This window comes from Belonocnema kinseyi, chromosome 6 (assembly GCF_010883055.1).
Source record: "Belonocnema kinseyi isolate 2016_QV_RU_SX_M_011 chromosome 6, B_treatae_v1, whole genome shotgun sequence".
Lineage (NCBI taxonomy): Eukaryota > Metazoa > Arthropoda > Insecta > Hymenoptera > Cynipidae > Belonocnema > Belonocnema kinseyi.
In genome coordinates, this window is record NC_046662.1 from 115,213,392 (window position 1) to 115,234,103 (window position 20,712).

Consider the following 20,712-nt stretch of genomic DNA (forward strand, 5'->3'; position numbering starts at 1 on the left):
GATGTCCCGTGACAAACATGGCAGCGCCCACATGTTTATATTTTCATGCACAGTTTGCCGGCAAAAATGCTCGTGCGCATAATCAAATAGCACATCGTAAGATGGCGGCTCTCCCCACTCATGGAATTCTCCACCCTCCTGTCGATTCAACCCCGCTCGCCAAGTTAGGATGGCATGCCTAGTCCCGTGTTTCCTATGTCCATGGTTACCACCATGGACATAGGAAACAAGGGACTAGGCATGCCATTGCGGGGGTGATGCAATGAGGGGAGAGTTCCGCCACCTTTTGATGTCCCGTGACAAACATGGCAGCGCCCACATGTTTATATTCTCATGCACAGTTTGTCGGCAAAAATGCTCGTGCGCATAATCAAATGGCACATCGTAAGATGGCGGTTCTCCCCAATCATGGAATTCTCTCCCCTCCCGTGGATTCAAACCCGCTCGGCCAAGTTAGGATGGCATGCCTAATCCCATGTTTCCTATATCCATGGTTACCACAAAGATATCTTTGTTGCCAATTTAAAGTTTTTAAAGACTTCGGTGGTCTTCTATTTATATCTCGATCCCCATTAGAAATAAATTAAAGAAATTGGCGATTTTGATGTTTCGCGTTATTCTTAATTTCATGCATGAGTCGATTTTGAGGTTATGTTTTTCAGGTGTATATAATATGGATATTATTACTATTATATACATTATTTATGTTAAAGATTTTGAATAAAATACAAAAATTTTAAAAAATGTTTGAAATTGTTTTCAACAAAATAGCTAAATTTTTAAACAAAAATTTCAATTTTTATCCAAAAGGCTGAATTGTATACTACATTTTTAACAAAGCAGTTCCAATTTCAACCTGAAAAGTTGAAGATAATTAAAATTCTTTAGAATTGCTTTAAATTATTGAAATTAATTGAAAATGTTTGGATAAAACATCCTAAAATATTTAAAATCCTTTGAAATCTATTGAAATTTTGCAATTCTCTTGAAAATTCCTTGGAATCTATTAAAATATCCTCAGATATATCAAATCCTTTGAAATCTCATATTCAATTACTGTAATCAGTTGAGAATTCCTTGGTATCTTTTAAAATACTCTCAAGTATTTCGAAACCTTCAAAATATTTTGAAACACCTTGACATTTTTTCAAGATTTATAAGGTACTTTGGGGTTTTTTTTAACAACCCTGCTGTAATTGTTTAAATTCTTTGAAATTCCTAAAAATTATAAAAATAAGATGAAAATTCCTTGACATCTTTTAAAACATCCTCAAATACTGACAATCTGTTGAAATCTTTTTAAATTTTTTAAAGCTCTTGAAAATTCCTTGATATTTAAAAAAATACCATGAAATATTTCAAATCCTTTTAAATCTCATATTAAATTACTGTAATCAAATGAAAATTCCTTGGAACCTTTTATAATACTCTCAAGTATTTCAAAACCTTCAAAATCTTTTGAAACACCTTGACACCGATTCAAGATTTTTACCATACTTTGAAATTGTTTTAAATAACTCTGCTAAAATTGTTTAAATTATTTGAAACTCCTTTAAATTATAAAAATAAATTTAAATTTCCTTGACATCTTTTAAATCATCCTCAAATATTTAAAGTCCTTAAAAATCTTTTGAAATCTCTTGAAAATTTTAAAAGATTCAGATTGAAATTTAGAAAAAAAAATTTCAAAACGTTAAATATTGTAATTTTGTAGGTTAGAGTTTTGAAAATGGAATCAATACAAATTCAAAACTTTCGAAATCTTATTTTCAACTATGAAATATAAGTAATTTTCCACTTGATGGAATTCAAGTCTTCAAAATTTGAATTGTGAACTTAGAATTTTATTTACAAAAAATTATTAATCATAAATAAATTGAAAACGTTGAAAATTTAAAAGTATGTTTTCAAAAAAAAAAAATATATATATATATATATATACAAACATAAGAGTTTTTAACTTTTTGAAATTTTTCTGTTTTCTAAATTTCAGACTGAAATAATTTCATTTAGAGATTGCCCAATTGAAAAACGTACGTTTAAATTTTGAACGCTTTCAATTAATTCATGATTATGATATAGTTGAAAATGTTTGAAAATTAGATTTCCAAATCTTTGAAGTTTTAATGATCCCATTTTCAAAACTCTAATCTACAAGCATTTCAATATTTAACGTTTTGGAACTTTTTTCTTTTTTTAAATTTCATTCTGAAGCTTTACAAAATTTCGAAAGATTTTTAAACATTTTAAATATTTGAGGATGTTTTAAAAGATGTCAAGAAATTGTTCAACTTATTTTTATTATTTTAATAAATTTTAGAGAATTAAAAAAATTTGAGCATGGTTATTTAAAAAAATTCAAAAGTACTTTGAAAATCTTTAAAAAAAGTTTAAGGTGTGTCAAAATATTTTGAAGGAATTGCAATATTTGAGAGTGTTTAAAAATGTTCCAAGAAATTTTTTATTGTTTGCGTTAACTTAATATGAGATTTGTTTTAGAATATGCATAAAGTTTAATATATTTATGCATATTAATTGTTATTAATAGGTGTAATAGGCCCAGTTCGCTCCTGGATATTAATGATTCAATAGACAAAGTTAGATATGAAAAAAATAAGATATATACGTTCTTTTTTTATTCTTGCAGTTGATTTTTTCAATTTCTAAGAATTTTGCGAGTCACTAAAAAAAAACACTGTTTAAGTAAACCGTCTGTAATTAAGTCTATTAATAAATATTACGAGTTTCCGCAACATCAATTTTGTAAATGGAAATTTTCAATTAAGTAATTTCATTTCATGATCAAATGTTTTCCAACTGTTTCTACGCATTATTGATTCAAAAGAAAATTTTAATTGCAAATGGGTTTTCTAATATTATAGGAAATAACTCTGTTCCTAAAATTTTTCTATCGTAGTATACAATTTGTAAACTTTTTCAAGCTTTGAAAGAGGTAAGAAAAATGAAATACATAACGCGAAAAAAACTTAGAATATCTTAATCTTTTAAATAATTGTGTTTTGATTTTAAAAACACGAAAGAAAATCTAAAAGATTTTAGGACAATTAAAAGATTTTTTAGGAAAACTGAATGATTTCAAAAGATATTTCGAAGGTGTACGAGTTTTGTAAAGGTTTTAAAGTAATTTCAAATTTGAAATTTTTTAGACAATTTAAACTTTTCTATACATTTTTAAAACAATTTTTAAAATTTTTATAAAATGTTGAGTATTTCGAAAAAAATGTTAGAAGCTATTTAAGAATTTTGAAAGGATGAAGTTTTTTTGATAAGATTCCTCTGGAAGTTTCTACAAATCTCTAAGTTTTGCAGGTCATTGTAAAAATGTAATTTTTTATTGCAAAAATTATTTAGGAATTTCAGAATTTTTGAAGAGATTAACAATATTTAAAAATAGGAATAGTTTTTCGAAAAATTATTTCATCAAATCTTCGGAAAGTCCTAAATATATTTTAAGATGACTCTAATTTTTCCTTATATTTTGTGTTTCTTGCAAAATAAAAAAATGCATAAAAATTTTCTGCATTTTTTTCGGCATATGTGAAATTTTCAAAAATGTTTTTGAAATATCTCCGGAATCTTACGAAAATTATATTTATATAACTTCAAAAAGAAACAGATAAGCGGTGATTCCTTCTTGTCAAAACTTGAAATGTGGTTTCACCTTTGTAACAAGCTAATAGTTATTCCAAATTTGTATTTTGTATTAAAAAGATTGTAATTGCAAAAAAAAACATCATTTTTTAACTCTAAACTGGAGCTGAAATTAATAGCCCAGATTTTTTAGAAGTTTTTTCCCCCTATTTTTAAAGGCTGAATCTAATAACTTAGTTATTAGTACATATACTAAATTAGGAAATGTGAAAAGTATTAAAAGTTAAAAGAAAATTAGATATTTTTTTATTTAATTTATTTTATTCAATTTATTTATTTAATTAAAGTTCAACTAAATACTATTTAATTAGATTATATAATATGTTTTCAAGAAAGCAATTTTTAAGAGCTACTCATCTATTTATATTGCATTTGTTTGGCGGGGAAATACATTCCTCGGAAACTCTCCGCCGCTTTTGCGAACTGGAGGTGTTAAGAATCTGAAAGAATCGAAGATTCCCATTCGCCCTACCAATATCATTTTAACAAATTGGGCGAATTAAAACAAAATCACACTTTGCGGTCTGTTCTAATTTAATCATTTGAAATTGTCTAAAATATATTAAAAAAATATATCGAATTATATGAATTTAGGAAATAATGTATATAAAAATTAAAAAAAGACCAAACAACCACTGCGTGGTCCTACTGTCAGCAACCGTCAACTAAAAATGACACCAGCTTCCAGAATGTACGCCATAAATCACAACTTGGCCACGTTTCACGACCGTGAACTGGTTGTTTTATAGTATTTATTTTTCTCGGAAATTTTTAAGTGTTGATACTTTTGTTTTACCGGATTCTTGAGTCAACGCATTTTTTATGTTTTAATTTTTTTCAATTATTTTTAAATTTTCTTTAAAAATTATTTTTTTTAATTAAAAAAAAATAAAAACTTTCCCCGGAATCTTGACCCAAAAAATTTTTATTTCTTAAACCCTTTACAAATTGTGAAAAAAATGTAAAATTTTATTTAAAAATATTCAAAAATGTGAAATTTCTTTTATTTCTTAAAAGTCTTCTCAATATTAAAATTACTTGTTAAAGTTTCAAAAATATGTTTTTAGTAAATTCGAATTATTCCTTTTTTTTTTAATTGTGCAAAATTATAAAAATTACCTTAAATTTTTCCAGATTTTTTACAATTTTTTAAAATGTTTTAAAAAGTTGTAGAATATTCGCTCAAAATTATTTGTTGATAAATTTGATAATTTTCTTAAAAAATCTTGAAATCTTTTGAAATATTCTCTATAAATTAACTGTGAAAATAAAAAATTGTAAATTTCCTAAGAAAACTTTTTTATCGTTTTCAAATTTTTCAAAATTCTTAAAAAGATGGTTCTTTCGAAATCTCAAATCTTTCAAAACTCTTAACAAGATTGTTTTTGCGAAATCTAAAAAATCTATATTTTGCTCAACATTTATCGGCCTCACAGCAAATAACAAACGGAATACATCCACTAAAATCATATACATGCAGAATGTAATCACTCAGGTTTTCGAACAAATTAAAAATATTTTGACAATTTTGAAAGATAATGAAAGAATATTCTTCAGATTCATACACTGAAAAAAATGTGCATTAAATCAAGTAGGTTAATTTACTTGGCTGATTCTACTTGAAAGAAGCAAGTATTTTCTTTTTACAAGGGACCAATTTTCTTGAATCAAGAAAACAATAGAATCAGGACAACTATTTGAATCAACAATATATTTACTCTAAGCAAAAAATTATTGAGTTAATTTGTTCCATTATACTCATTTGCATGAAGTTTAATAAAATATTGAATAAAAACTATTATATTCTCATGATAAGTAACTAAAACTCTAACAAAATGTTTCTTGATCCAAGTAAATTCATATACTTATTTTTACCACTATTTTAATTGAAACGATATCCATGTTCTTAAGACAAGAAAATGAATGTATTCAGCGAAGAAATAATTTCTCTTAGAATAATGCTTGAATATTTTCCATGAAATAATTATTAATTTGAAACGAATTTCAAATTTACTTCGAAGATACCCATGTTATTAAGATAGAAACACATCAGTTTTTTCAACATAAGCACTGTAGACTTGATACAATAGACATCGCACACATACTATGAAAATCAAAATATTAGTATAAATTAATTTACCTCTTACTGTACAAGTATCTTATTAAATATAATAATCGACAAGTTGGCATGTTATGAAGTTGGTTCTCTTCGCCGCTAACAATTATTTTTAAATTCAATAATATTGATAAAATTTAAAACAGTGGTGGACATAATCAATTTTATTTGTGCAAATGTAGATAGGAGTTTGCAACTTTGATAAACTACTAACTTTAGTTTATTGCGTCGGTGAGTTTTTGGTGGTAAGAATTTAAAATTTTTCAATAGATTTGAAAAAAATGTTTGTAATTTTGAAATAATCATGCAAGACTCAAAAGTCATTTAATTTCTAAAATTATTAAAAGGTTATGAATGTACTGCATCTATTTTTTGTTGTTGATTATTTGTATGTATTAATCCACTTAAAATTTAACCATTTCGAATTTGTTTAACCGTGAAACATTTTTTTGAATCGAAAAATGACTGGGAATTTTTTTCTCGATTAAAACGGCCACCCTGAAATTATTTTTGTGTAGTGTTCAAAGTAACAAAAAATCATCCAAACTTGAAAATAAAAATAAATATTCCTGCTAAATACAGGAATTCTTCATTCAATAAAAAATATTATTTTTTTGGATTCGGCTAGATTAAAATTGATTTTTAAAAGGTTAAAAATGTTATTATGTGAACCTTATTTAATCTAAATTAGAGTTGGAAGACATAGTTGTATTTTGTTTACACACAATTTTCGTGTTCGATAATAGCAGTTTGAAAATCACAAAAATGGCAAAATTCATGAAAGTTATAAGTAAAAAATGGTTTTGAAAATATAAAATGATCATGTGTTATTTTAATTTAAACTAAATAACTTTTAGGCAACAGATTTTTTAACTTTAAATTAATTTTGTCTTGAAAAAAAATTCCCTTATTAAGCAGAAATTTTTAAAGTAATTTTTATTTTTATATTCTTACTTGATATCTGAAATAGTTAATATCTTGTTTTATATGTTTATGTTATTAAATGGCAATGCAATGCTTCCCGCGTACTGTAGCACGCATATAATGCTGCTGTTTTAAATAATTAAGTATAGATTTAGGTTTTTTTGTATAAAATTAACAGAATTAAGTATTTCAGTCAAAAAATTCATTAATCATAGAAAATGTCTTGAACTACAAATGCTTAACATTTTGGCAATCACCCATATGCTTACATAATTCTTTTTTATTACGTAAATAATAAAAAATAAATATATGGCAGCATAAAACAAAGTTATAAGCTTTAAAAAATGCTTAAAAATACAATTAGTACATTTTCTTGATAATTAAAAAAAATGTTCCGACGTTTTATAATTTTTCCGTGATATTTAAAAAATTATATTTCTATTTTATGCATAACCGAAATACTGCCCAAAAACATAAAGTGTCCCTTTGGTATCTAGGCAATAAAGATTCAGGAAGGGAAAGTTTGCACGAAGGCTTAAATGGTTTGAGTGAACCCTCCGAGATAACCGCCTTCAACATAGCTTTAGTGCAGCTTCTTAGGTTTAGAATTATCTTAAAATTATCATCTGTCTCTCGACCATTATGCAGCGGCATTGCCATTTTTCTAACTTCAATTTCTTTCAAAATTCCATCTTCACTGACAGTGTTGCAATTTTCAAACGCTTGTACCCGCAATCCCTGCAAAAGGGTCAGTTGGCTCAGAGTTGCGAAACGAACCGAACGAACTTTATTGTCGCTCTGTGAATCTTTATTTTTTTTTACAAGTCCGACTTAAATATTTACCTCTTTATCAGTGTACTTATAGATGTCTTCATAATAAATGTATTTTAAGGGATTTTTAAACTTTTATTGACTGTACCAGAACTCTTTATATTTTCACGAACTTTCTAAACTTTTTGAACTTTCTGAACTTTCTGAACATAGAACGCGCTAAATTAATTGTGCATTTAATCATTTGGTCCTTCGAGCCGGATATAGAATCCGAATCCCAAGTGAATAACCGAGAATTACGTAAATAAATAATTCCGCGTGTTAATTGTGTTTTGAACTTGAACTTTGTGAACGTGTAAATCAAATAAATTTGATAGTGAACTCTTCGGAACTGTGAGTGAACTGTGGGTGATTTAAGTGCGATTAATGAGTATTCTGTTATCGGATTCTAACAAATAACTCAAAATAATCGAACACTTAAGAATTTGTGAACTCTTTTGTACATAAATACAACGTGGACATTTCAACTGAACTTTGTGGATATCAATTTTACTTTGTGGTTTGACCTCCCGGACAATAAGGACAACGAGGAATCCGGAGAAGCTGAAGGACATCTCTTCGGTTGGCGAGTCTCCAAACCTCTAATCCTACCCTTGGTTTTTCCTTTAATTTCGACCTGAATTTAAAAATCATTCAGCAAAAATGTCTTTAGATGTGTGGAAGAGAAAACGAACGCCACTTAAGTAAAAACTAACTAGATTTAAAAATCAGTTCGAGGCGTACGATAAAGCGTCGGGATTAGGTACATGGGCTATTCAGCTAGCTAAATTTGAACCAGTGTATGATGAATTTGATCAAATACAAAGAGAGATTGAAATGTTAACTCTGCCAGAAAACGAGGATCTAGAAACTCGAGAGCGTTCCGAATTTGAAAATGCTTATTTTGAAATAGTCTCGCGTGTTACAGAATTTATTGAACAAATTCGCTTAAGTAACTTGACAACCTCGACTTCTGGCCGAGTAACTATTTCACCTCATGAACAGCAATCTCAACCATCATCTATTACCGAACTTGCGAATCTCCTGTCAGCAAATGCATTAATTTCTAATCTTCCCAGTCTTAAATTGCCAACCTTTGACGGTTCATATAAGGAGTGGGTAAAGCTTCGTGATTCATAGAAGACAATGGTAGATGATCATTCAGGACTTTCAAATATCCAAAAATTTCATTATTTAAATTCTGCGCTAACAGGAGATGCTGCTCCTGTGATTGAATCATTAGGTGTCTCAGACGCAAACTATACTCTTGCATGGCAAGGTCTTTTGGATCGATGCGAAGGTTCTAGGTCACTTGTACATTTTCATGTTAAAGCACTTTTTGATTTACCTGTAATAACAAAGGTCACTTTTAGTGCTCTGAGACAGCTAATTGATGATGCGAACAATCATTTATACGCATTGAAATCGTTAGGAGAAGAAACTGGGTGTTGGGATACATTAGTTGTTCATTTGGTAATCACTAAATTAGATTTTGCGACAAAAAGAGAATGGGAGAAACGTTTACTTTCGAAGCGTGAGAATAGCAATTTGATTGAGCATAAAATAACGTTTAAAGACATGATTACGTTTCTAAAGAATCATTGTAAATATTTGCACCGTGTTGCTACTGAAAAGCCAGAATCAGATAATCTAAATAATCAAAAGAAGCCATGCACAAAAACGGGAAATTCGAAGTTTTCTCAGCGACTCACTTCTCACGCAGCTACTAAGAAAGTATGCCCTTTCTGCCAGGAATCTCATACACTATACAGTTGTGAAAAATTAAGGGCACTTACCGTAGAATCTAGGATCGATGAAGTTAGGAAATTGCATTGTTGTTTTAATTGTTTAACCCCTGGGCATCGAAATCTTCAACCATGAATGCCGCGCATTAACTGATTCTTGTTCGCAAGTTCATCTAATGACATATGAACTTTGCCAGCGTCTTAATCTTCCTATGTCAAAATCAGAGACTGTAGTTTCGGGAGTATTAAAATCGTCTCAAGAACCTAAATATTGTACAAATATTTCAATTGTTTCTAAATATAATTATTTCTCTAAAGAAATTAATTGCTTAATTACCCGGAAATCACTGATAACATGCCTAATATTGTCATGCGTAGAGATGATTTTGAAATTCCAAAAGAATTATTGTTAGCTGATCCTTTATTTACCGAAACACGACCAGTTGATTTCCTAATTGGGGGAGGATTGTTTTGGAATCTCATGTGTGTGAATGAACAACAGTACAAGCTTCGCAGCAATCAGCCGATATTTGGGATATTTTGGGAAAACGAGAATCATTCTATAAAAAAGATGTCTTCTGAGCTCAATCCACTGGACGATCTTGAACAGCACTTTCTGTCGATAACTGAACGAGATAAGGACGGACGATTCATTGTAACTATACCATTTAAGGATGAGGTTAATGATCTCGGTGAGTCCTACACTAGGGCACACAAATGCCTGCTTGCTTTGGAAAGGAAATTGAGTAAGCAGCCTGAATTGAAAAAAGCATATTCGGAATTTATGGAGGATTATGAGAATCAAGAACATATGGTTTTGATTCCAGCTAGAGAAATAAAAACTGACAAGGTTGTGAATTATCTATCTCACCATGCTGTCTTGAAGGAAGGAAGTACGACGACGAAGGTACGCGGTGTTTACAATGGATCATTCCCAACTTCTACCGGACTTTCTTTGAATCAAGTGCAGCGGGTTGGTCCCGTCGTTCAAAATGACCTCATTTCTATTGTACTGCGTTTTCGACAACATCCCATCGTTATATCTGCTGACATTGCACAGATGTATCGTCAAATAAAAATTAATAAAAATCAATAGGACCTTCAGCGAATTTTATGAAGAGCAGACCCATCTCTGCATATTTGCCACTATGGCCTTACAACTGTCACATATGGGACCGATCCAGCTCCGTACTTAGCCACGCGAGCCTTGCGACAAATTGGAGAGGAAAACAAGGAGAGCTATCCTGTGGCCAGTGAAGTCATCATTCGCGATTTCTACGTGGATAACCTTCTCACTGGAACTTCTACTGTAGAGGAAGCAAGACAGCTGAAAGAGGAAATTACGAAGCTCCTTGCAGCATCATGAATGGAACTTCGGAAATGGGCCTCCAATGAACCACGAGTCTTCAGCGATTTAAATCATTCGACGTCAGAAAGAATGATTCAATCTGATAAGGATCCTAGGACTTTAGGATTGTTTTGGAAACCGGAAGCGGATGAGCTTCAATATTTGGTTAAAGAACAGGAAAAACAACAAATAACGAAACGAAGTATTTTATCCACAACCGCAAAAATTTAAGATACCTTCGGCCTGGTGAGTCCAGTTATTATTCGTGCTAAGATTATTCTTCAAAAATTGTGGGAATTACAACTTAGTTAGGATGAAGCTCTTCCCCAAAATTTACAAACTCTTTGGACTGAATTCCGCATTAAGCTCAACGCATTGAACATCATATCTGTACCCAGGTTTGTTTTATGAGAAAATCCTGTTTCTATTGAATTGCATGGATTTTGTGATGCTTCCGAAGCCGCTTATGATGCATGTATTTATATCAGGTCAATTCATGAATCAGGTCAAATTACCATCAGATTATTATGCGGAAAGTCAAGAGTGGCACTACTAAAAAAAATCTCGGTACCTCGTCTTGAGCTCCAGGCTGCATTACTTCTCTCACAATTAACAGAGACAGTAACTTCCGCACTGGATTTAAAATTTGAAAAAAATTATTTCTGGTCGGATTCGACAATAACCCTGTGTTGGATTAAATCGCCGCCCAGCCGCTGGAAAACATTCGTCGCTAATCGGGCGATTGAAATCCAAGAACTTAAATCAATAATTGGAACCATGTCATTTCTGAGGAGAATCCAGCTGACGTTATCTCGCGTGGGACTGAAGCAGAAAAGCTACGAGATCACGATCTTTGGTGGAAAGGATCAGAATGGCTCTCGCAGCCAACGGCAAATTGGCTCTCTCCTCAAATGTCATATCACGTCGACACTGAACCTGTATTAGAAGAACTAAAATGCGAGCATGTTTTAATTGTAACGTCGATGAATGATTTTAATTTACTTGAACGCTATTCATCTCTTAACAAACTTGTTAGAATCACTGCGTATTATTTAAGGTTTATTGCACGTTTAAAAAGGAATGTAAAACGTCGATTTGTTATTACCAAGAAAGTAGAACGTTCAATGATCGTCGATTGTCCAAGTGCGACAGAACGATCAAGAGCAATGAATTGTCTCTTGAAGTTTGCTCAGGCACGAGATTTTAAAGCTGAGCTTAAAGACAATGCCGAGTCTAAGCAGGTTTCAAGCAGAGGCAGACTGTATGCATTGAATCCATTCATTGATACAGCTGGATTGCTCAGAGTGGGCGGTCGCCTAATTAATGCGCCTATAGCTTTCGAACAAAAACATCCTATCATCCTAGCACCAGGTAATCCCCTTACTCTACTTATAATTGCTTATGAATACAATAAATTATTGCACGCAGGATGCCAAGCAGTAATGTCATCGTTAAGGACACGATATTGGCCCTTATCATGTAAAACCATTGTAAAAAAGTTTATCAAAAAATGTGTGAAGTGCTTTAGGGCACAGCCAGTGAGTCCAGAATATACTATGGGAAATTCGCCATCTGATCGTGCCTCTCCGAATAGGCCATTTCTCACGTGTGGAGTTGATCATGCCGGTCCATTTTTTGTCGTCGAAAAATCATGAAGTCGATCAGTTAGTAAGGCCTATATTTGTATTTTCATGTGTTTTGCTACCAAGGCAGTTCATATTGAATTAGCGCGTGAAATGAGCACGAACGCGTTTTTTAATTGTCTCTATCGATTTGTTTCTTGTCGAGGAAAATGTAAAATTATCCATTCGGACAATGGAACTAATTTTGTGGGGGCTCGAAATGAATTGAAAGAATTAGGAGAACTTTTGCGAAATTGCGAATTTCAGGAGTCTGTCACAGATTTTTTAGCGAATGTACAAATTACTTGGCACATGATACCTCCCCATGCCCCAAATTTTGGTGGTCTTTGGGAAAGCGCCGTTAAGTCTGCGAAAAAACACTTAAAAATTGTAATAGGGGAAACGCGACTAAAATTCGAAGAATTGTATACTTTATTGACACAGGCCGAGGCATGTTTGAATTCTCGTCCCTTATCACCAATTTCCAATGAACCTAATGATATAATCCCATTAACTCCTGGTCATTTCCTTATGGGAGACTCATTAGCAGCAATCCCACAGCACGATTTGCGAGAAATTTGTCAAACCCGACTTGATCGCTACCAGCACATTCAGTTTATGTTACAGCACTTTTGGCAGCGATGGCAAAAGGAATACCTGAGTTAACTCCAACAGCGTCACAAAGGGGCACAGTCAAGTGCGTCCCACATTCAAACAGGGACACTGGTTATCATTCGAGACGATGATTTGCCACCGCAAAAGTGGAAAATGGGTCGCATCAACAAACTTCATCCAGGAGATGATGGAGTGACTAGAGTCGTTTCCATTAAGGTTGCTGGTTCAAACATCACCAAACGTCCGTTATCAAAAATATGTATTCTACCGATAGATACTGGATTGACCAAACTCCCTGAGTAGAGTTAATTGCCGTCGTTCAAGCTTAGACTTCAACCAGGTTTCAAAATTTAAAGTAAGTTTTTCCCAAAACCATAAAATGTCCCTTTGGTATCTAGGCAATAAAGATTCAGGAAGGGAAAGTTTGCACGAAGGCTTAAATGGTTTGAGTGAACCCTCCGAGGTAACCGCCTTCAACATAGCTGTAGTGCAGCTTCTGAGATTTGGAATTATCTTAAAATTAGCATCTGTCTCTTGACCATTATGCAGCGGTGTTGCCATTTTTCTAACTTCAATGTCTTTCAAAATTGAATCTTCACTGACAGTGTTGCAATTTTCAAACGCTTGTACCCGCAATCCCTGCAAAAGGGTCAGTTGGCTCAGAGTTGCGAAACGAACCGAACGAACTTTATTGTCGCTCTGTGAATCTTTATTTTTTTTTTACAAGTCCAACTTGAATATTTACCTCTTTATCAGTATACTTATAGATGTCTTCATAATAAATGTATTTTAAGGGATTTTTAAACTTTTATTGACTGTACCAGAACTCTTTATATTTTCACGAACTTTCTACACTTTTTGAACTTTCTGAACATAGGACGCGCTAAATTAATTGTGTATTCAATCAAAAATGTTATGCTTTTTTAAAGCAAAATATTTAAGAAAAAAGAATTCAATAACATTTTTTAAAAGTTTATTAAGGGCATGTGATACTTAAAAAAATGATCGATTTTACCAGTTTTAGATTTCCCCGGCTTTTTTTCTAAAATAATAGATATTTTGTCTTAGAAATTTGGGAAATGATAGCGAACATGCTAACGAACGTCCCCATACACTTTTTTTGTAAGTTAATTAAAAAAAGTTTTAATTTAGCAAAATGTGATTAATTTGCATAGCGCTTAGGAAATAGTATCGATTTTTTCAGTGTTAGATTCCCCCGGCTTTTTTCCTAGGATAAGAAATATTTTGCCTTCAAAATCTGGGAAATGATAGCCAACATGCTAACGGACGTCCACACACACTTATTTGGGTTTTTTTATCAAAAAATTTTTGATATTGCTAACAACGTGCGTGTATATTTCGAGGTTATGTGTTTTACAATTCACCCGAGCGTCACTTCCAAACTATACAATATTTTTGACCAAAAACTTTGGGCTTACAAATAAGCATAGTAACTACACGGAGAAAAATGGATGGTCAAAGTTATATGGTCAAAATATAGAGAGCCAGCAAGTCTGTCTGCATGGTCGGACGGTCCTTTCATATTTTTTTCGACATGGTTAAAAAGACTCTTATTTTATCACCAGTCTGACTTTTATAAGAGCATTACACTCAATATCAGGGATAACTAAGGTATCCTTTTCGGAATGGTTAATACGCACATATTGTTTTCACTCATTTCGACCATCCAAGAAGGAGCAGATAAGCCATTGTGTATGGTCTTTCGCTTGATTTTTGCGCGTCAATCATGCGCGTGAAAATTTAAAGGGTATCGCTAATTGGCTCCAATTAGCATAACGAAATCGTAGACCGCATAGTGATATCTGTTAAAAAGAAGGTTTTTACTAACTATTTCAGTGCAAAGTGAAGTGTATTTATTGAGGATTCATTGGAAATATCTTATTCTGTAAGTACCTGTTTTAAATAAGTAATTGTAACGTTAATATTTTCTATTAGTAATGTAAGATTTAAGACATTTAATTAAACTCTTTTTGAGGTTAATGTAATTTTGAAATAGATTATAATTATTTAAGTAATCACTGTTAATTATAGCATTAGTCGATTTAGGATAAACTTGAAATGTACTCATTAATTTGAAACTAAATCATTATTTTTCAGTTCTGACATCAACTGCTGAGATTCATGCAAAGGCAGATGGCAGGGGCAGGGTCAATGCACTCGTGATCCTACATCCAGTTGATGAAGTCGAATGTCTGAGAAAATCAGATCGACCATCTGAGATTTCCAAACCGACCCTTCACAATGATCGGGTCAGCCAGCTTAAAGTGACCGAGACGACGGTCTGAGACAATCGAGTCATCTTTCTGAGATTGTCGATTTGGACCTCTCGTTTTTATCTTCTAAAGATAGCAGCCTCAGCCATATTCAAGAGCTGTCCTATAGTCGACCCTGCAATATGATCTGTCTGCACATTTTTATGGCCAAACAAGCCTTCCATTTTTCTCCGAGTAATCTCCCGGAACTAACCTTGTTTGCAGGCAATCAAAAAAGTTTATTTCATAAATAATTTCAAGATTCTCGGAAAGGCAGAGATGAAAAACGACGTAACCTCAAAATAATGCATATGCATAAAATTTTTATTTAGCGCAATAAATTTTTTTGTTATTATCCCTCAAAAAAGAGTCCGGGGACGTCCGTTATGATATTTTATAGCATCTCCGAATTCAGTTTTTAAAGATTTTCATTTTTGTGGCAAAAGTCCATGGAAGCTGTAAGTATCACATGCCCTCAAGAATGCATTTCATTTTATAAAATAACAATTAAAAAATTAACAATTAAACATTTTTTAAATAAAATAATTGAGAATGCAAGGAGAAAGCAAACAAATATTTTTCATCCGATTACAAAATTCTTGTTTCTTCTGATTTCTAAGTATTTTATATTTGAAAGAAAAATAAAGTATCCAGCACTTTTTTAAATAGGTAATATTTAAACAAGCGATAAATTTTTTCTACAAATTTTAAATTATTTTGTAGAGATTGTTATTTTAAATTAAAAACGGAGTTAAAAAGTATTATACAATCATTAAATAAATAGAAAACTGTGCGTTTTACCCAGGTTTTTAAATATCAGAGAATATTTATTTGTCATTGATGGTATTAAAGCGTTTTTTAACTCAAAAGTTCCTTATTTTTTATATGCTTTAGATAGTTTTTAAGGGGAATACATTTTTAAAGAAAAAAATATTGAGCCCCTTGTAAAATAAGTGAAGTTAAATTATCTGTTGCATATTTTTAATTGTTGTTTTTAAGCGTTTAAACATTTGAAAACAACAAGTATTAAATGCCTTGTTAAATAAGTGAAACTTACTTCGCTTTTTCACACATTTTAAATTATTGTTTAAGAAACATTATTTTGCATTAAAATTTCAGTAAAAGAGTATTATATGCAATAAAAGATTTGGATAAATTGAAAACTGCGCATATAATGGAGAATTTTTGTTTATTGTTCATTATTTAGAGATATTTTCTAATATTTGAAATATATTAAGAAAAAAAAGTATCGAGCCTTTATTGAGATTAAATAAAATTCAGTTTTTAAATTTTTCTAAATAAAAATGGTATATTAACGTTGAGTTTAACAACTTTTAGTTTGAAGTTGGTTTAGGCTCCTCATACGACTTGGTACGACCCTGCCTTAAAATTCTTACCCGAGATTTTGTCACCGAGATCCAATTGCTTCGATAGCGAAGTCGATAGAGCGCGCAGTTAGGACATACTAGTTTGGGTAGAGTTTAGGTAGGGTTCAATCCTCGGCGAGTGCGATTTTTCAAAGCGTCTAGGCGTACGATTATATGTGTAAGTAAAAATAGTCTGCGCGAATAACGTATTTTAATCGTTTAAAAAATGAAGATTATATAACAATATATTATTATAATATATTATAATATAATTTCGAACTTAATTTTTAAAATATATAATTTCTAAAACAATTTTTTTTTGTTGAGAAATAGTGTTCAGTTGAGGCACTAGTCTATTGCTCCGATACTGCATATTCTTAGATGAAGAAAATATATTCTTAATCTGTATCTGAAATAATTTTTTGGAAGTAAACTATGTTCTGCATTTGAATACATCCCTATATGAAGTAACACAATAAAGTTTTCGAATAATAAAATGCGATATTCTATCTAATAATACATTTTCTCAGATTAAGAAAATGTACGCTTGTTCCAAGCATACGGTAGCAAGTATTTATTTATTTGGAACACACTCATATTCTATCGTCCCCATTCGTACCTGCGATTGTCTTGAATCAAGTAACATTTACTTGATTCAAGAACAATTTTTTTTAAGTGTATGAAAATTTAAAAGAATTTTTTGTTTTTTGAAAATAAATTGTTAGAGAAAATTTCAAAAGATTTATAAAAATGTTGAGAAAGAATCCAAAATATCTTCGGTAATTAAAAAAATTTTTTAAGACGTAAAAATTTTAAGACAAATTTGAGCGTTGAAGAATAAATATTCTATAAAAAAAGAATTCTCAACTATGAAGATTCATTTTAAACCAATAAAAAATAAATAGAATAGTTAAAGTTTGAACTACAAAATTTGACTTTTTGAATACTTCAATTTTCAATCAAAAATTGTAAATGAAAAAGTTAATTTTTAACCACATATTTGAATTTTCAATAAAGAAAGAAATCTCCATACAAGCTTTATTGTCTACCAAAGAACAACTAATTAAAAAAATGTTCTATTTTTACATCATATTACATCAATTTATATGAATTTAGGCAATATTGCATATGAAAATTTGAAGAAAAAGATTAAACAACCACCGCATGGTTCCACTGTCAGCAACCGTCATCTAAAAATGACACCAGTCTAAGCATATACGCGATGAATCATATTTACTTTTTCGGAAATTTCTGAGTGTTGATACTTTTGTTTACCGGATTCTTGAACTGCCAACGCAGTTTTTAAATGTTTTAAAAAGTTTCAACATATTTTTCAATGTTCATTAAAAAATTTTGTTTTTTAAAGAAAAAATAAATTACAACTTTCCCCAAAATGGTAGGCCAAAAAATTTTAATTTCCTAAATCATTTCCAAATTCTGAAATAGAATCCAAAACTTTATTTCAAAATCTTCAGAAATCTAAAATTTCTTTATCTTTTAAAAATCTTCTTAATATTAAAATTGTCCAGAATCTTTTTTAGGAATTTCTTGAAATGTTTTGAAAAAGTTGTAGAATAATCTCTCAAAATTAATTTTTGATCTCTCTTCAAATGAAATTTAAAAATAAGAAAAATGTTACATTTTTTAGGGAATTTAAGAAAACTTTTTTATAATATTCAAATCTTTCAAATTTCTTAAAAAGCTTTTTCTTTCGAAATATTAAAAAATCTATATTTCGCTCAACATTTGTCGGCATCACAGCAAATAACAAACTGAAAGCATCCACTAAACTCGTATATTTTCAAGAAAAAGTTAAATATTCTATAAAAGAAGTATCTTTCAATTAAAAAAACCCTGTCATTATTTTCAAGATTACATGATTTTTGCTCTTTTTCCACAAAATTTAAAAAATACAATGACTCTGTCAAGTCTTCCAGGTTTTGTGTAAAAGAAATAATTAACTTACGTTATGTCCCATTTGTGGTCTAAATCAACATTCATAACTTTCGTAACACGAAATTTATAATTAGCCTTTCGACTGAAGCGTACTTTAATAAATTTTTCCAATTTCACTACACAAACAAAACTTTAAACAAATTATTTAAAAAAATCGGTTTTGAAAGATTTTGAATCACATGCTTAGAAACTTTTTTTAAACTTTGAACGGTTTCAAGAAAATGAAACAATATTCTTAAGATTAATACGAAAATTTGAAAGGATTTTTTTATATTAATTTTTTGATAAAATTGTTTAAAAACATTTCTATAAATTTCGCGAAATAAATCGGAATATTTAAGACAAGTTTTTAAAATTTCTTAAATATTTTTTTAAATTTTAAGAAAAATTCGCTTCCGTTTCAGACATTTAGAAAGTTTAGAAGATTCTGAGTGATTAAAAAAAATATTTCCGAAAATTTACCAAATATTTTTTAAAAACAACTTACATTTGTAACACAAAAAATGAATTTGATACTAAGATTAATTTACAAGCATTAAAAAGACAAATTAAATAGCTCAATTTTCAACCTAAAAACAACGGATTTAAAAAAGGTTTAGTTTTCAATAAAAAGAAGAATTTTTAACCTAGAAAATTAATTTTCTGATAAAAATCAAGCTTGGAAAAAAAATTTTTAATTGTCAACCAAATAAATGAATTTGTTACTAAAAAAGTAAATTTTGAACAATAATTAAAATGGGTACATTTTCAATTCAAAATCAACAAATTTCCAAGAAGAATTAAATTTTTAACGAAAAAGATGATTTTTTAACTGAGAAGATAAATTTTCTACCAACAAAAACAGTGAATTCAAAAAATATCTAGTAATCTTTAAACACCAAAAAAGTATTAATTTGCAATCAAAATGTTTGTTATTTTCCAACACATTTTATTTTTTTATCGTTATGTACTAAAAGAATGATTAAAATTTTGATTAATAGGCTCTTAAATTAATCTTTGCATACCAAAAAAACAGTAATTTTTTCAAAATGTTTAATTGTGCATAATTTTAAAAATTCGCTTAAGATCATTCAGATTCTTTTATGTAAACTTTTTAATCAAAGCATCCCAAATTCACCTAGCTAGTTTGCGAACTAGAATATAGGTCATATACGCGAAATTACCCACTCTGATCTTCTCTACCGACATTGTCAAACTGGATAAACGCCGTCCTGTTTGACCGCTCAAGTAGAACCGTCTATCACATGGACATAGGAAACACGGGACTAGGCATGCGATTCTAACTGTGGCGAGCGGGGTTGAATCCACGGGAGGGGGGAGAATTCCATGAGCGGGGAGAGCCGCCATCTTACGATGTGCCATTTGATTAGGTGCACGAGCAGTTTTGCCGACAAACTGTACATGAGAATATAAACATGTGGGCGCTGCCATGTTTTTCGCGGGACATCAAAAGGTGGCGGACCTCCCCCTCATTGCATCACCCCCGCAATGGCATGCCTAGTCCCTTGTTTTCTATGCACGAGGGTGGATCAAATATAAACCGGAATTTTACAAATACTTTTTTTAGCCAATCGCAAGCACTCTCACAGTGTAGGTTCTTGTAATATAGTGTATTAGGAGTGGGTAAAACGCTTGGTGAGCTGTTTGACTCAGTCAATTCGTTAGTACAGCTATGAGTGAACAACAGGTTCCAGCGTCCGTTGCACAACGGGTTATAATAAAGTTTTTAATTAAAGAAGGCGTTAAATCATGCGAAATTTTGACTCGATTGAAGGATCAGTATGGGGATGATACTCTGTCTAAAACTCAAGTGTTTGATTGGGCCAAAAAGTTTGAGAGTGGATGAAAACGTGTGGAAAATGTGAGTCATAATCGACGTCCAAGATCAAGTGTCTCTGGCGATAACATTGGTGCAGTTCGTGACCTTATTGAAAGTGACAGGTGGTTCACTATTCATGAAATCGCTTTACAGGTGGGCATTAGCTATAGAAGCGCTCAAACAATCATTAAAAATCATCTTGCTTTCAAAAAAATCTGTGCCCGATGGGTCCCGAAGTTATTGAACGAAGATCAAAAAAACATCCGACTGCGAATCAGTAAGAGTCATCTGAATCGATTTCAGCGTGAGGGAGAGACTTTTTTGAAGCATATCGTGACATGTGATGAAACATGGGTGCATCATTACACTCCCGAGTCCAAGATGGCGAGTAAAGAATGGCGAAGAATAGACGAAGCCGGTCCTGTGAAAGCCAAAACCCGTCTCT

The 20,712-nt window shown here is 31.1% G+C and overlaps 5 protein-coding genes across 8 annotated transcripts in view; all 5 read left to right on the forward strand.

Moving 5' to 3' along the window:
• The window catches only part of LOC117174733 (cyclin-dependent kinase 4-like), a 549,135-nt gene that overhangs the window by 179,719 nt on the left and 348,704 nt on the right, over nucleotides 1–20,712 (forward strand). The window lies entirely within an intron of this gene.
• Nucleotides 8,669–9,403, forward strand: LOC117175569. Its single transcript, XM_033365276.1, has one exon. The coding sequence runs from the start codon at nucleotides 8,669–8,671 to the stop codon at nucleotides 9,401–9,403; it is 735 nt and encodes a 244-aa protein (XP_033221167.1).
• Nucleotides 9,623–10,633, forward strand: LOC117175570. Its single transcript, XM_033365277.1, has 2 exons — nucleotides 9,623–10,329; nucleotides 10,387–10,633. Exons 1-2 carry the CDS (start codon nucleotides 9,623–9,625, stop codon nucleotides 10,631–10,633), a joined length of 954 nt encoding a protein of 317 aa, XP_033221168.1.
• Nucleotides 10,634–12,270, forward strand: LOC117175571. Its single transcript, XM_033365278.1, has 3 exons — nucleotides 10,634–10,817; nucleotides 11,121–11,236; nucleotides 11,407–12,270. The coding sequence occupies exons 1-3, from the start codon at nucleotides 10,634–10,636 to the stop codon at nucleotides 12,268–12,270; spliced, it is 1,164 nt and encodes a 387-aa protein (XP_033221169.1).
• Nucleotides 12,352–12,903, forward strand: LOC117175573. Its single transcript, XM_033365279.1, has one exon. It carries the CDS (start codon nucleotides 12,352–12,354, stop codon nucleotides 12,901–12,903), a length of 552 nt encoding a protein of 183 aa, XP_033221170.1.